We start from the raw sequence: 18056 nt of genomic DNA on the forward strand, positions 1-18056 counted from the left end.
TCAGGATTACATACAATTTCTGACATATCACAGACAATACCCAAATCTCTATCATGCTACATTGTTTGAGAAATAATAAGAGCAAAAGGTCTAGGCAGTTTTTGGTACAATTTCTCAGATTAGTTAATGGAACCCTTAGATGTAGAACTTTTTTATACCAAGGGCTACCTCCATGGACACACGCCAGAGTGACGTGTGATGTACATATATGTGTATTAAAAATAGGTCCACAGAACGACGTCAAAAAAATCACAGTATAACCTGATTAAGAAAAGATAATTTGACTGTTCTATTTTCTCATCAGGCTTTATTTGAGAGCCTTGAGGGAAAGAACAAATGAGTCACAGTGTGGCAGAGGGGAGGCACTATTAGGAAGATATGGGAATGGAATGACACACTGTTACTTTATCCTTCATTAACAAGTTAAGTGCCAGAGTTAAAACAACAACAAAACCCAACAATTTGCCACATCAGTAATTTTAATAATAACCTAACAGAAATGAGAGATGTAGATGCCAAGGCCAGGAATCCAATTTCAAAATTCAGAATCTTAGAAACTATAGGCATAATTTAGCACTTCTCCTTTGCTTTTGGAAAGAGGTGCTGCATGGCACAGAGATTCATGCCTCCTAAATCATCTTGCATATTGTTAACACTTCCTGGCCTAACACATGTAGTTTGTGATACAATATTACTACAAAGAAGTAAGTAGCCCCAGTAAACCTCAAGTCTGGAGATTGAAAAAGCTGGAACTGCTGGGTGGTGGTGGCTCACGCCTTTAATCCCAGCACTTGGGAGGCAGAGGCAGGTGGATTTCTAAGTTCGAGGCCAGCCTGGTCTACAGAGTGAGTTCCAGGACAGCCAGGGCTACACAGAGAAACCCTGTCTCGAAAAAACCAAAAAAAGAAAAAAAAGAAAAAAAGAAAAGGCTGGAACTGAGTCCTGACTACAAATGAGGCTCAAAAGCCAGGTGAAGTTAGGACGTCTCTCCATTCCATGTATTATCATGAAAAATGGCTGGGGCTAGTGAGATGGCTCAGCGGGGAAGAGCACTGACTGCTCTTCGGAAGGCCATGAGTTCAAATCCCAGCAACCACATGGTGGCTCATAACCACCCGTAATGAGATCTGATGCCCTCTTCTGGTGTGTCTGAAGACAGCTATAGTGTACTTACATATAATAAATAAATAAAATCAAAAAAAAAAAAAGAAAGAAAGAAAAAGAAAAATGGTTCCGAGAACACAGACCTTCTTTCACATTGTTAGAAAGATTTTAAGGATATGATGTGTGTGCGTTCGTGTGTATGTGCATCTGTCTATGTGTATGTGTGTGTGGAGAAAGAAAGAGGTTGGGGAGGGAATGAAGGAGAGAAAGAGATCAACAGACAGTCACACAGACAGATAACAGATGAATGGATGGATGGATGGGTGGATGGATGGATGGATGGGTAGATGGGTGGGTGGGTGAGTAGATGGATGATAGACAGGTAGACGAGTGGATGGATGGATGGATGGATGACAGATGGATAATGGATGGATGGATGGATGGATGGATGGGTGGGTGGGTGGATAGATAGATGGATATAGATACATAGTGATAGAGCACTTATACACATGTGCTTAATAAAGCACTCTAATTCATGGAAAAGAAACCTATATCAAAACAATGCACAGCCACTTTGACTTTCACTTTCACTCTCAATAAAAGTACTACACAACTTTACATGATTTCATTTAACCCAAATACGGGACTGGGTACATGTATAGCTCAGTAGTATACTTCTTACCCAATTCTTGCATTACATCTTTGGCAACACATATCCAGCAAACCAAAACCGAGTTCATCATCTTTAGCCACATAGAGGTATAGAAGCTGTTAGATCCAAATGAAGTTCCAATTCCAGACTCCAAAAGATATTCCAAATATCCAGAAATGGGTTCAACGTGGATATTAGGAGGATTTCTGGTGGTTCTATAAAAGCCAGCATTCCTCAGGAACTTGTGAAGTCGGTTCCCTCTATCAAATGGACTCATTTCCCTTATCACTGGCAGAAGGGACAAATGGCTATCTATGGTGCCTATTAAGAAATTAAAGCAGATGCTGGCTTCCAGGCTCCCTCAGTATAAGAACCTGTAGCACATTTTAACATCCAGGCTAGCATCTAGCCCTTCTCACCTCCTCCCCTACCTTAAACTCCCTCCCCATAGCTACTCATTCTCCTTATAACCCTGCTATTCATTCTGTCTGTCAATCTTTCTTTCTAGCTCTATCTCTCTCTTTCTCCCTCCCTTTCTCTTTTCTCTTCTTCCCTCCTCCCCCTTTCTCCCTCCCTCCTGCTCTTCCACTCTGTTTTCTCCACTCCCTGCTGTTCTCCCCTCTCTCATAGCCCAGGCCAGATCTCATGGTCATGTTTAGTCTGTATCTTGGCTTTCTGCTTTGGACTCTTCCAGAAGCCTCTCTCCCTCTCTCTCTCTCTCTCTCTCTCTCTCTCTCTCTCTCTCTCTCTCTCTCTCTCTCTCTCTCTCTCTCTGCCTCTCTCTCTCTCTCTTTCTCTCTCTCTCTCTTTCTCTCTCCCTCTCCCTCTCTCCCTTTCTCCCTCTCTCTCCCTCTCATATCTACAATTAAAAACCTCCCCTTAAACCATTCCATGGAGCAATTATGTCATCAGTTTTATACAGAGGCCAGCCTGGACTGCAAACAAATCTATCTCAAACTAACAAACAAAACCCAAAAAAGAATGAACACAAACCTATAAGCTCACATGGGGGCCTGCTTCTAGCTGAAAGAGATGGCTGCTTTCAGCAATGATTCCACTTCTGTTTGATCAGTACTCAAAGAAAAATGCCCACAAGTATGAGCTGATCATATATAAGAAATTATAAAAAAAAAAAATTTAGATCAGAATCTAACATATGCTAAAGTCTGTTGACTTGAGAATAATAAAACAGAGTTCCACCTACAAAATGTAGAACAAAAAATGAAGTTTGACAAAGTGTTGAGAATACGTGACTATTTAGGGCTCAATCGTAAATGAGACATCTATCCCAGCAGCCTCTGCCTCCCACACCAAAGGCTCAAGAAACATGAGCAAACAAAGGACAGAAGAAAATAAGAGCCAGAGGATGGGAAGACAGCTGTGAGATGCAGCATTCTGGATGTGACATACTCACGGACTCACTGTAGACAGACGTTGCCTATATAGGACCAAGTCAACAAGACCTTTTAACATTCCAACAGGAACACTAACGGAACTCACTGAGTTACTGGTGGGAGTGCTCATGTAATGGGATGAGGATTAGGGGTTCCCAGGGGGACAGGAGAGGGGAGTTTGAAATGAACATGGTCAAGGTACATTATTTACATGTATAAAACTGACAAAGAATTTAAAAAGACATACTATTAAAAAATCCATATATTCGATTTCAGAGTGTATGCCACGGAGTAAAGTGGCATGGTGAGTGACTGACTGAATTATTGAGAAAACCCATCCACCCACTAAAGTCTCACATATGAAGAGATGGTCAGGTGGCCCATCCTTGACCTCCTGACAAGTCTGGTGGAGAAAATCTGGCCCTCAGTACAGTGCTAAGCTATGACCCCACTCTCCATCCATACCAACATAAGACAAAGGAGCCTCAAATAAATGACCCAAGATCTAAGCCCAAATTCCACCCATAATTCAATGCTCCCTGTCGGAGTTATAGATACAACTAAGGGGGCCATAAGTCAGAGGCTCTGATTATCTCTGCTGGTCCTTAGAAACCTATTTAGGTTCAGAAAGGGACAAAGAAGGCATCAAACACCTTCAAAAGTAAACTACATATCTGGGTTTGGGGTCTAACTTCTAGGCTAGGTCTAGGTCTAGGCACCAGTGGGGAAAAAATGCACCCAGTGCTATGTGAATGGTAAGGTCCACAGTCAGGATTCAGCATCTGTGGGCCAAGACCTGCAATGCTGATGTTTACCACCAGCTCAGACCAAGTGCCCAGTATTGCTGCTCAACAAACACAGGTAAAGAACATGATCTGGCCTATTAAATAAAAGGTGTTTCTGAGAAGAACTGACAAAAAGAAAACATTCCCATTCAGGAGTACTTAGAAATACTAATTAGCTCTCATTTGCTGAGTGCTGACCATGCTGCAGGCACAGGGCTCAGCGCACTAGTCTTCCTTTTTAATACAAGAACACAATATTGAAATTTTTGTTCATTTTCTTTTACAGAGCAGGAAGCAGAATCAAAGGATTTCATCCTCTCGCCCCAAAGCTATTACATCACCCAGTGATACCTGTATGCAGACCTCCATTTAAATCATTTACAAGTTATCTTGCCAACTGCTAGACTAGCAGCTGTACCATGTGCAATGGCTCTCTACTCTCCCAACCAAAAGCAATAGTTGCCCACTTTGCCTGTTCCCTGAGAATGACGGGCTACATCCTTAATGCAATTTACAGATGGCTTAGTCAGGGTTTCCACTGCTGTGATGAAACACTGTGACCAAAAGCAACCTGAGGAAGGAAGGGCTGGTTTTACTTACTCTCAGGTCATAGACATCATCCCTAAGTCAGGGCACAAACTCAAGGGAAGACCTGAAGCAGAGGAATGCTGCTCACTGGCTGTCCCCATGGCTCACTCAGTCTGCTTTCTTATACACCCAGGACTCCCTGCCCAGGGTGGTACCAGCCCCAGTGAGCTGGGCCCTTCCACTTCAATCATCAATTAAAAAGATTTCCATTCCATCAATTGGCCTAAGGCCAATCTGATAGACGCCTTTCTCAACTGGAGTTTCTCTTTTCAGGAAATTCTAGCTTTTTGTCAAGCTGACAAAACCAACCAGGACAACAGATGGAGGACTAGTAAGCTCATCAAGGATGAGATGACTCACCTCTGCCCTTGTAGCATTTTAAACACTGCAAATGGAGACACAGCTTCTGACCTCGCTATTCCATTACTTAACCACAGTTGCTACTGAGTACAACACAAAGTGCATTACTGAGAACAACAAAGAACCCACTGGCAAACTCTGCTCTTTTCATTCAACATTGCTAGTCCTATCAAGTAGCATACACTATGAAAGACAGAGCTCATAAAAGCCCTTTGATTGAGTAGATGGAAGTAAGGAATATAAATTGTAAGTCACTCTCTAAAGCCCCTAACTGGTTAACCAAAAGAAATCTATGCTCATTTCTAGTTCTCCCATAAGAGGGTAGGGATACAAAGCCAGAAGAAGAGAGAGAAGAAACAAGTATGTTCACCCATGGGGGGGGGGGGAGCTAAGGTATTGTGTTTCAGGGTGAGGGTAAACTGAAGACAATGGCTCCAGGCACCATTGTGCCTGTGGTAGGAAACCTTTACTTCCTTAAAAGGCCCAGCCCTGCCATTCTTCTCTTTGGATCCCACTGATCTAGCAGGGTGATGGGCTACCATCATCTGAAGGGCCTCTTCTAGAGGTGTCCTCACAGCTCCCACAGTGAAGAACAAACAGTTCATCCAGGCTCCAACACATACACAGGAAATCTTGTCACAGTGGACCTTGATTTGCTTAGCATCCAAGACTTTCCTCCAAAGAACCTTCTTGCCAGCAAGGCCTGTCTGTTGGATCCCTGTGTCAACCCCAACAGCAGGGACAGCTCCATAACCCAGTGAGAACTGTGGCAACGTGGGCTGACTCTGGTGCTCCAGAGCTCTCGCTTCAGCTCTCTCTGTTCAGGGTCTTCTTCACTTACAAACAGCCAGCTCTATTAAAGGAAAGCTGTACAAGCTGAACACCTCGACACAAAGCTGCCCTTAGGTTTAAAAAAAATTTTTTTTCCAAATATCAGTATACTGAAAGCCTGATGGTTCAACTGTATAAGCTGTTTCATATACAAGCTTATTTAAAATATTATTTAAAATCACCTTCAGGCTATTAGGTAAGCTATGTATGATATGGAAGCATTTCATATGCACACTTAGATTCTACTCTTGAGATAGTGCAAAATGTATGCATAAATTTCCCAGGGTACAAAATTTAAATACTTCAAGCTCCAAGCAATTCAGTGTGCTTTGTTCGATATGTGCTCTGGACATTCTCCCTACTGATGTTTCAGAAGAAGGTAACTGAATTGCCCTGAATTGTAACTTATACCAGGAATAACAGAAGAAAGGGGGATACTTACCCAGAAAAGGGAAGACTAAGAGGTAAATGCTATGGGGGCCTTCAGGAACTTGAAAAGCTTTCAGGTCAGGAGAGAGCAGAATAAGAAGCAGAGAGTTACACTCTCAGAGCGTTTGGCTGGACACAGCACCTTCAACAGAAGGTTCCATAAAGCAACTTCCTGCCCCAGGTGTTGGAGACTTCCTGCTGGCCAGGAGTTTCTTCAGCTTTCAGGGCTATCAGTGAATCCTACATGGCTGAATTCCCTAACAAAGAAGGCAGGGAGGACACTACTTAGTGTCTCCCTGCTCAGGAGGTTTCAACAGGAGCTTCTGAGAAATTGTTTATTATGAAGATGCCATCTCAGCACTAGAACTGGCGGTCACCCTTTAAGAAGGCCCACCCAACCCCATAACACTGTACTGGCTGGTTTTGTGTGTCAACTTGACACAGGCTGGAGTTATCACAGAGAAGGGAGTTTCAGTTGGGGAAGTGCCTCCATGAGATCCAGCTGTGGGGCATTTTTTCAATTGCCCCTTGTGGGTGGTGCCATCCCTGGGCTGGAGGTCTTGGGTTCTATAAGAGAGCAGGCTGAGCAAGCCAGGAGAAGCAAGCCAGTAAGGAACATCACTCCATGGCCTCTGTGTCAGCTCCTGTTTCCTGACCTGCTTGAGTTCCAGTCCTGACTTCCTTTGTGATAACAGCAATGTGGAAGTAAGCCAAATAAACCCTTTCCTCCCCGGCTTGCTTCATGGTCATGATGTTTGTGCAGGAATAGAAACCCTGACTAAGACAAACACATTTGCAAATATAGTCAAAGGTGCCGGATACTGGAACTACAGACATCCACACTGACTTCTGTGCCTCAGTAGTTCTTTTGCGCTGTATGAAAAGCTCTACCCAGAATCACAAACAGCAGTGGATACCCACAAGCACTTCCTCCAGAAAGATTTCCAGATTCTACTAGGACAAAGTAAAAATTATATTTTTATTTCATTTTTGAGATTATAATTTAATTACAACATTTCTATCTTCCTTTTCATCCCTCCGAACTCTCCCTCCCATATGTCCTTTCATACTCAGAAAATTACATTTTGAAAATTGTGAGAAGCCAACAGTGCAACCACCTTGCTTTGCCCTTGACACTCACTAAGCATGAAAACAACCACAGTTTTTCCACTTTGAACTCTCATACCCCAGAATATCCTCACAAAAGACACATGAACAAAGGTCTTCTAGCAGGTAAAAATTCCAAAGCAACCTCCTGTTTCTAGTACAGACTAGGCACTAAGTATATGCTTCGTGAGTGAGCATGCCTATGAAGGCATCATGCAGACAGAGAGGGACAAACAGACAGTCAGCAGCATGTGGTTTTGTTCTACATGCAGTGAGTGGTAGGAGGCCTCAGAAGGGTTTGTGGAGGAGAGACAATCAAGCATAGATAGCATCTAGGACCTAAATCAAGCACAGCTTTAGGATTACCAAGTAAAGCCAGTCTGAACCCTAAGAACAGCCAAGCAGTGGTGAAGAAGTGTCTGGACACGTGCAGTAAGTGACTATCCACGCTGTTCTCAGACCAGAAGGCCGCTATGTGTTCCAATCTACTTAGTGTGCCATGTGCAGAGAGGAGGGTTCAGAGAGTAGTCCATAGAAACAAGCAAAGAACGAACGCTCCATGTCACAGAAGGCAGTAAAGATGAGCTTACAGCCTCCCTGATCAATTCCCTCAGACATCAAAACAGGCCAGGGAAAAGACACACACTTCCCAACTGTGTAGAGCTATATAGTACGACCTATGGTCAAAACCCATGTTGAAAGAAAGCAGACAGATGTCTAGCTAAGCCTTGGCAGGCAGGAGAGGAAGACGGGGTCTGGACTGTGACAGCATGGAAGCATGAGCAAGGTTTGTAGGTGAGGATGCCCAAGGACTGCACCAACCAAAGTGAAGAGGGTGAGAAGAGCAAGCAAGCAGTATTCTCAATTATAATGTTCCTCTCCTTTGCTTGCACAGGCTAACATCCTCATTATCTTGCAAGTAGCATCCTAACTAGACAGGCAAAACACATCAAGAAGAAAACAATACTTTGAGACGGAGGAATGGAAAGAGTCTCCTCACATTAAAATGCCTAACCACCCAGCAATCTCATCAGGTGTGTACACGTATTTCCAACGCAAATGTAAAGAGGCTCATGTGCACTCTAGTTGATAGGCATTCCATTGCTGTAGAGTTAGAAACATACAAATCACTCTGGATATTTCCAAGACTAGAACTCTCTCACTGGGGGTACAGCAGGAGGACAGAGAGCTGTCTGAGCCCGACGTGATGTACACTCCTAAAATCGCAGCAGAGGCTAGAGGATTTCAGTTTAAGGCCAGTCTGGGCTACAGAATGATATCCGGTCCCATGTCTCAGAACAAACAAGCAAACAAGCCACCTGTTTAGACACAACTGTGTTCCTTTTAGAAGCAGAATAATACTATAAATCATACTATCCTATCACAGCAGCAGCAGCATGGCAGTATGGTACCTGGTAGCCAGGGTGACTGAGCAAGCGTAGGAAATCAGAACATTAAATAATCTCTTACCTTTTTATAGCTCTACATTTTGAATGCACAACATATTGTCACAGATAACATGAGGTCCAGATGTAAGAAAATGAGAAAGAAAAAATACAAATAAATTTTTTAACTTGGATATTTTATGTGGTTAAGATACAATACAGCAAATACCCACACCTTGGGTTGTCTGTATGGGTGCTCTGTGGACTGACAGATGGACAGATGGACAAGAAAAAAAGTGAACTGAACTGATCTTCATGGCACATGGCCAAACATCTCATTTTCTCTTAGAACTTTGTGTACAATATATGCCAGGCTGTTTCTACATAGATGACAGCTCAATAAAATAAAAACTAATGATTAACTTTTGCTCTCTAGAAGCCGCTAAGTAAGAAAAAGATAATTCCTGAATAACCTGTGTATAAGGAAAACTGACATTTCCCCAGCTCTCCAAAGCAGTTTTTAAAACTATTTGCTATAAGCTAGTCCTGGGGCTAGCATGAGCTCAGGGCACTATAGAGGTCAGGTTCTGAGATAAAATGTTTACATTTATCTCCATATATAAGATAGATAGATAAATATAGATAGATAGATGATAGATAGATAGATAGATAGATAGATAGATAGATAGATAGATAGATAGATAGATAGATATAGATAGATATATCTTATATAGCTCCAGGCACTTGGAGTCAAAACTCCCAATGAAGATGTCTGTTTCTAACTTTGCTTTTGGATGCAGCTGGAATTTGGACAGTACCTTGAGTCTTCCAGGTCTAAGTCTCTGGAACTGGCATTACTGTGGAATTAATGGTTATACTGCAAGTTCTGTGCCAAGCACTAATGATACACAAGCCATTAGGGAAGAAAGGCAAACAAGTTAGGCCCTCACAGAAAAATAGGAATCGGTCAAGCCTGGTGAGCCTCTACAGCTGCAAGAATTGCAGAGCCCAAATCCCAGAAAGAAGAATTCCCTAGGGATCTATCGATTCAAATGGCAGCAGATGCTGAACACCTTCCAACCCACTCACGGCCTGAAAAAACAAAATTTGGAGTTCAGAGACCTCCAAGGAGTCTCCATGGTGAATCCGCTAGCCTCTCAGCTGGTACCTTGAAGAACCAAGGGGAACTGGAAACGGGCTTGAGAGGGACTAAAGCTCAGCTGCATACACTTCCGTTCCTAACTGGTTATGCTGATATGACACAAAGACAAAGGTAAGGACTCTAGAGAAAGACTGTGCCAGCTAGAACTCAAAATCTCACTTCCATCTCCCACAAAGGATGTCTGGTATTCAGCCAGAAATAACTATGTACATATGAAAACAAGACACGGCCGAACAACAAGAACAAGACAAGAAGATAAACATGATAGGCAGATGTTTCTCAGCATGTGTGCACACTGTGAACCTCCAACTGTGGGGCTGAGAGACATCAGGTATGCCTTCCCCTCTTCCAGAGGCCAGGCACTTGAGTCCCAGCGCTCACACAACTGCCAACAGTCTCTAACTCCAGTTCCAGGGGATCTGACGCCCTCTTTAGAGTGCCATGCACACAACACACACACTTGGTGCACATACATACATGCAGGTAAAGTATTTGTACACATAAAATAAGAGTAAAAAAAAATATTTTAAATGACTGAGAGCCACAGTAAAATATCACTAACCACTAACCTGAGCAGCTGAAGGGTCAAATCCTGATGACACCTCTTTCATCCTCTTCCTTTGATTAGAAAGAGAGAAAAGCAGCTACATAGGTTCCAGTTATTATATTTCTTTCTGTATTTCTCTGCACTTCTGTAACTTTTCATAGTTAAAAGTTTTAAAAGGAACTGAAAGTTGTATCTGAAGAAGAGATCAGAAAAGGCTAAACCATTTTTTCGGCTTTCAGAGTCATATTTATTTCTTCATTTTGCAAATAGTAAGAAGCCATTCAGAACCAGGTATACTGGGCCAGACCGGGCTATATAGTGAGCTCTAAGCCAGACTAGACTATGCAATAAGACTATATCTCAAGAGGGGGGAGGGCGAGGAAGAAGGATAGAGGGAGACGGAGGGAGGAAGGAATGAAGAGGGGGAGGAGAGAGAGAGGGAAGGAGAGAGGGGGGAGGGAGGGAGGGAAGGAAGGAGGGAAAGAGAGAGAGAGGGAATGTATGCATGAATCTGAGTGGAAAAGTAGCAGTATTAGCTTTGGTCTGCACAAAGACCATTCAAGATGCAAGGCATCTTGGTAGAGAGAAGGCAAGGAGTTCACCTGGAGACTGACAGGCACTGATGATACCATGTCTGCTGCATAAAGAGAGCTATTGATGGCATCAATAATTTGGGATAGAGTTCTCAAAATGGTTGAACTACAACCCCATCAAGTCAGAAAGCAAATGAGGCCATGTGACAAAGACTAGAACAAGTAGGACAATTTCACAGAACGAGAGGGACATCAGGAAACAGCCTGCAATAGCTGAAAGGAAAAATGTGAAATCTTCTACAAATCCTTAGGAGAAAGTCAGGCCGTTACAGGAGGGAAAGCTAATGAGCCCTGAGCTCCACACCAGATGCTCAGATAGCTACATTCACAACTTGCCAAGATTCTGGAGCCTTGCACAGCCCCTTCCAAGCATGCAGATGCTTTAATCTATTTCTGCCTCTGACGGCAAACGCCAAGGCATGGCTTGCCAGTGGGGAGAGGGGCTGCTCCAAGCACAGACTCCCCAAGTCTGCACAATCTCATTCTCACTTGAAGACACGGGTTGTTTGACCACTACAGCCACCAATCCTGACATAAGGGGAAAAAGGGGGCAGGTAGAGTTTCTAAAGAATTCGTCTTTTTCATCTGCACTCCCCAAAAGGTAGATATGTATCTTTGGATTATTCATGAACGGCCCACATATTTTTCTGTGAAAACAAATTAAGCATATCAAACAGAAACTTATCTGAACAGTCTGAAAATGGCCTGAGGCACGGAGTCTATCAGGTTTTTCAATAACTCTAAACTGGCTAACCTTTGAATGAGAAGCAACTAAAGAATTAATGTTCTTCATCAGTGTCTTCTGTGCACTGCAAAAGGTTAAGCATAGAGCACTATGAGTGGGGCTGGTTTGAATATTGTTCTTCAGTCGGCTTGATGAATACCCATCCCCAACATATTCAAAGACAACAAGTATTCAAAGATGTTCTTTGTAAAGGAGGCACTATCCAAACGCATGCTTGTATCAAAATTTTTATGGTACCGGAGAGCATGGTTTTAGAGGTAAGGAAATTGTCAGTGAAGGCGATGGGAGCCCCACAGGAGGACCAGCAGAGTCAACTAACCTGGACTTCTGGGAGCTCTCAGACACTGAGCCACCAACCAAAGAACACACCCTGGCTGGAACACCCCCCCCACACACACACACACACTTAACAGACATGAAACTCAGTCTCCATGTGGGCCCTCCAACAACTGGAGCAGAGGCTTTCTCTAAAGCTGTAGCCTGACTGTGGTATCCATTCCCCACAGGGCTGCCTTGTCTGGTTTCAGTGATAGAGACTTGATGCACCAAGGTGGGGGACACCCAGGGGGAGCCCCACCCTCTCAGAGGCGAAGGGGAGGGAGGATAGGGAAGAGTCTCTGTGAGGGGGCCTGAGAGGGGGGACAGGATTTGGGATGCAAATAAATAAATAAATTAAAAAAAAAAAAAAGACGGGGGAAGTAAAACTCAGAGACACAAGGCAGTCTTCTTTTCCAAAGAACAGTTCCATTCTCTGTCATATGAACAGGCTCATGAGAACAACCACTAAGTGGCTCACGTTCCTCACTCAGCAGGTACCTACCCACTCTCCTTTTCTCCAAATTATACTGCTGAATCAAAATCTGAACCCAGCACAACCCAGGCAAGGAGTTTCATGAAAAATACCATCTAATGTATCTTAACAGTTAATATTAAAACATTAGTGAATTTTGCAGCCATTTACATACCACACTTTGCTCAAATTTATGAGATGAAGCATAGGTAAATGGCCCAAAATAGTTACCATTATCACAATCCAGTGACACATAAAATAAGACATTTTTTTTATAAAGGGCTCTAAAGCTGAAACAAGAGACATGCACATGGTATTCCTTTAGGGAAATGTGAGGTTAATGTCAAGACTAATGCATGAAATCCTTGCAGTTGTCTGTTTAGAGGACAAGTGTCACCCCATCAAGATACAAGCCTATTCTACAAGATACTCACTGGGTTGAGCACTTCCTCAACAGAATGGTGAACAGTCCACCAGTCTGAGGTCCACTCCCATGCGTTCCCCACTATGTTGTATAAGCCATAGCCATTGGGAGGAAAGGCATCAACCTAAAAATAAAGAACAACATTGACCAATTATTCACCGTGCTTTAAGAATCTCCCTGGTACATGAATGAACCAAGACCAATTTATTTCAGAATATGAATACCAATTTACATAACCACCTACCAAAAACCAGTCTGAAAACTAAATATAAAAATCTCAGCCCCCTCTGTTTTGTTTTACTTTAAGCATCCAGAGGGAGTTTATAAGCCTAAGAGGAGTTTATTAAATGGCTGGGAACTGGTGAAGTTATTTTTAATACAAATAATAGTAACTAACACCAAATTAAGTACCAAGGCTTTACTACTATGGGAGAGAGGGTGCATGTGAGAATACTTATGTGTGCATGTGTATATGAGTATGTGGGGGTATACAAACATTATTTAGGCCTTCAAAATCATTAACAGAAATGTCCTCCTAGTATCAAAGTCTTGTCACTAACAAGCAACTTTTCCAGGCAAATAGTATCTTTCAGCACCATAGATTCCACATTAACTCTGCCTTCTCCACAAGCTCCATCTAGCTGACCACTTTCACTTTGATCTTCAGTCACTATCATTAAATAAGGAAAATGTCAGCTCATTAACCCATGTGTTTCTAACAGCAGGTCTCTGGAATACAGCAGTCTGCAGTAAATTATACATCTACCAAGGAATCAAGGCACAATTCAAAGGCAGGTCAGACAGTACTGGATAACACCCACAGGCATGGAAGCAAGGCGTAGTTTATGTAAGACACAGGGCAAGAGGAGGAAACACACACTGAGCAATAGTAAACTCAGGTCACTGGCCAGTTTCATGACTTACAGATTTTCCCAATCAGGATTGGGGGTTCAGCTCAGTGGAGGAGCATGTGAGGTGAGGTTCAAGGTGAGGTCCCCACAACAGGCAGGGGAGAGGCGGATATCATAAAAAGACAAAGTCACAAGTATAAAAACAAAACAAAAAAATCTTTGGGGAAAAATTCTTTTAGCCTTCTTTTCAATAGTCATTTTTTTAAAAAATGTTTGTAATGTAAAAGTTCGTTATCTTCAGAGATATTTTTTTCTCTTTTCATAATTCATACTTTTTCATACTGAAGAAGACTGTAAGAATGAATAAACTAACATTCATGTCTAAGTGGCTTCATATGGTTTTACATCTACCCATGAATACGGAAGCATCTGCTGGTTGGTAATTCAGTGCATTTTAATCCAAGTGAGGAAGCCACACTGAAAAGCAGTTCATGGAGATGAGCTGGGAAGTCAAAACCCCCACCACGCTGATTCCATAATGAGCGTTCACTATGGAAACAGCCTTGGCTCATTCAGAAATGCCATGTGCGGCCAGTATGGGCAGGGAGGGGCCCTGTGGCAAGGGAGTTCTTAAAGAGTTTAATGAAGGAAGCAAAGGGAGAATGCCTCAAACTACAATTCAGCTCTAAAGAGCTAGGCATGACAGGCACACAGGCAATCCCACCATATGGGAGGCAGAGGCAGGAGGATCAAGACTCTCCCGGGCTACATGGTGAGTGTGAGGCCAGCTGGGGCCACATCAGACACTCACACTCACTCTCCTCTTTCAATACAGCTCTACAAAGCAGAATGGGGCAGAGAAAGTATGATGAAAGGAAAGGCCACACAAATTCCAAGGGACAAACTCCAGTGGGAGGATCTATGCATGCCCTGAAATAGGATCTGCAATCCAAATATGAGACGAGAAGGAGGGGAGGCCACAGCATAAGCTATAAAACAGAGCCCCCTGGCCTAAGCTGGAAGGACCGAGAAAGGGAACAGATGAGTAGGCTGCAGGGCGAGAGTGGAAGACACTGCGAGGCAGGGGGAATAAGAAACTAAACCACATTCGAGAGGAAGGGATCCATCTCCAGGCTTCTAGAAGGTACACACAGAGGTGCTCTCAAGAATCTGTGCTAACCTTCCTAGGTGCTCTTAGTCCTCAACAGGGAAGAAACAGTGCCGATCAAAGGTCTGCCCTCCCACTTTACATAAGAGAATATCTGAAGTAAAATCCGGAAGTTACCAGCCTCTTAGTTACTAGCTTACTATATGTGAGCATGTCGTATGGGAAAAGAAATTTTCACTGTTCAAGGTCATATGAATCACACTAACTAACCAAAGCTCAGGAACCTCAGTGGACAAGACAAATCCTTCTTGAAATGCTAATTTTCAGGCACATGAGCAGCTAAGCATTAAAACCAAAATGAACTAGTGATGGTGTAATGGTGAAATAGCAAACTAGCCATCCAGCTTCCTAGGCTCACAGTGAGCAACACTGAGTCTCGAGGTGTTTGGTGCTAGCCTGACCCTGTCTTAAAAATGAAAACAGAGTGGTTGTACCAGCTTGCAATCCCACCAGCAATGGATTGCAAGCTGGTACAACACTCTGGAAATCAGTTTGGCAGTTCCTCAGAAAATAGTACTACCTGAGGACCCAGCTATACCACTTCGTGGGCATATACCCAGAAGATGCTCCAACATGTAATACAAATGCATGCTCCACTATGTTCATAGCAGCCTTATTTATAATAGCCAGATGCTGGAAACAGCACAAATCTCTCTCAACAGAGGAATGGATACAGAAAATGTGGTACATTTACACAATGGAGTACTACTTAGCTATTAAAAACAATAAATTTATGAAATTCTTAGGCAAATGGATAGTTCTGGAGAATATCATCCTGAGTGAGGTAACCCAATCACAAAAGAACACACATGGTATGCATTCACTAATAAGTGGATATTACCCCAGAAGCTCGGAATACCCAAGATACAATCCTGAAACCACAAGAAACTCAAGAAGAAGGAAGACCAAAGTGTAGATACTTCAATCCTTCTTAGAAGGGGGAACAAAATACCCATGGAAAGAGTTTCAGAGACAAAGTGTGGAACAGAGACTGAAGGAAGGACAATCCAGAGACTGCCCCACCTGGGGCTCTATCCCATATATAATCACCAAACTCAGACACTATTGTGGATGCCAGCAAGTCCTGGCTGACAGGAGCCTGATACAGCTATCTCCTGAGAGGCTCTGCCAGTGCCCGACTAATAAAGAAATGGAGGCTCATAGCCATACATTGGACTGAGCACAGGGTTCCCAATGAAGGAGCTAGAGAAAGGACCCAAGGAGCTGAAGGGGTTTGCAGCCCCATAGGAGGAACAACAATATGAACTAACCAGTACCCCTAGAGTTCCCAGGGACTAAACCACCAACCAAAGAGCATACATGGTGGGACTCATGGCTCCAGCTGCATATGTAGTGGAGGATGGCCTAGTCGGTCATCAATGGGAAGAGAGGCCCTTGGTCCTGTCAAAGTTCTATACCCCAGTGTAGGTGAATGCCAGGGCCAAGAAGTGGGAGAGGGTGGGTTGGTGAGCAGGGGGAGGGGGAAGGGAATAGGGTTTTTTGGTTTTTTTGAGACAGGGTTTCTCTATATAGCCCTGGCTGTCCTGGAGCTCACTCTGTACACCAGGCTGGCCTCGAACTCAGAAATCCGCCTGCCTCTGTCTCTCAAGTGCTGGGACTAAAGGCGTGCGCCACCACGCCTGGCTCAAAATGTGTAGCCCAGGCTGGCCTTGAACTCGTGATCCTCCTGTCTCTGCATCCTTCACCAAATCCTACCGGCGTGCACCACCACAACCGGCTTTTTTTTTTTTTAAAGATCTATTTTATTTATTTTATGTGTATGAGTACACTGTAGCTGTACAGATGACCGTGAGCCATCATGTGTGTGGCTGCTGGAAATTGAACTCAGGACTTCTGCCGCACCCCCACCTCACCCCCCCAAACCCCCCACCCCCGCTCGCTCCGGAGTAATTCACTGTAGCTGTCTTCAGATGCACCAGAAGAGGGCGTCAGATCTCATTATGGGTGGTTGTGAGCCACCATGTGGTTGCTGGGATCCAAACTCAGGACCTTCGGAAGAGCTGTCTGTGCTCTTACCCACTGAGCCATCTCACCCAAGTGGGTTTTTTTTTTTTTTCCAGAGGGGAAACCAGGAAAGGGGAGAACATTTGAAATGTAAATAAAGAAAATATCTAATAAAAAATAAATAAATTTGCACATAATGAAAGTTAAAAAAAAATTAAAACGACCCAGTAAGTTAGATTCCTGTCCTCAACTTCCAAGGGCATGGTGACAACTGTGGTGGTTTGTATACGTACGGCCCTCACAGATTCATGTTTGAATGCTTGGCCATAGGGAATGGCACTATTAAGAAGTATGGCCTTATTGGAGGAGGTGTGATGATGTTGAAGGAAATATGTCACTGTTTATTTTAGGTGGACACTGAGGTCTCCTATAGACAGGCTTCACCCAGTGCAGAACATAGTCTCCTCCTTGCTGCCTCTGGATCAAGATGTAGAATTCTTCGCTACTTAGTACCACGTCTGCCTGGATGTTGCCACACTTCCCACCATGACAATAATGGTCTGAAAGAAACTGTAATGAAACTGTAAGCCAGCTACAATTAAATTTTGTTCTTTATAAGAGCTACCTTGGTCACAGTGTCTCATCACAGCAATGGAAACCCTAACTAAGACAATATAAAGGATAGTTTGGGTCAATCCAAGGCCATTTTTGTATGCATCATCTCAACTTAAAGACACCTAACACAGATGTGACCCATCTGAAGCCTTCCTCATCCTTAATTAAGTCGAGTTTCAGAATGGGTTCCTTCAAAGCTGCTGGTAACTGTAACAATTTTATCTTGGTAACTGGAGGGCAATGTCTTTAGGTTAAGTTCTGCAGATACCTGCAGACCTCTCTGTCAAACACTAATGCCAAACAATGGGAGGGCAGAGCAGGGGTTTATGTAGCTTAGTGCTAGGATGGTCCTACGTTCAATCCCCAGAACCACAGTAAAGGTAATAAAATAAACATCTGCAGAGAGTGCATGTCTCATATTGATCTCTCTCTGTCTCTTTGTCTCTAACTCTGTCTGTGTGTATCTGTGTGTGTGTGTGTCTGTGTGTGTGTGTGTGTGAGAGAGTGTGTGTATGTATATATGTATGGCAGGCCCTCTGAGCTTTATGTTATTTACAAAGG

The 18056-nt window shown here is 43.3% G+C and overlaps 1 protein-coding gene across 1 annotated transcript in view; it reads right to left on the bottom strand.

Annotated features, from left to right (window-relative positions):
- Sumf1 (sulfatase modifying factor 1) overlaps nt 1-18056 on the bottom strand; it is an 82341-nt gene that overhangs the window by 26132 nt on the left and 38153 nt on the right. The window contains exon 7 of the mRNA XM_031382801.1: nt 12907-13020. Within this exon, the coding sequence (XP_031238661.1) occupies nt 12907-13020 (114 nt within the window). The remainder of the gene's footprint in view (nt 1-12906; nt 13021-18056) is intronic.

This window comes from Mastomys coucha, unplaced genomic scaffold, assembly GCF_008632895.1.
Source record: "Mastomys coucha isolate ucsf_1 unplaced genomic scaffold, UCSF_Mcou_1 pScaffold20, whole genome shotgun sequence".
Classification (NCBI taxonomy): Eukaryota; Metazoa; Chordata; class Mammalia; order Rodentia; family Muridae; genus Mastomys; species Mastomys coucha.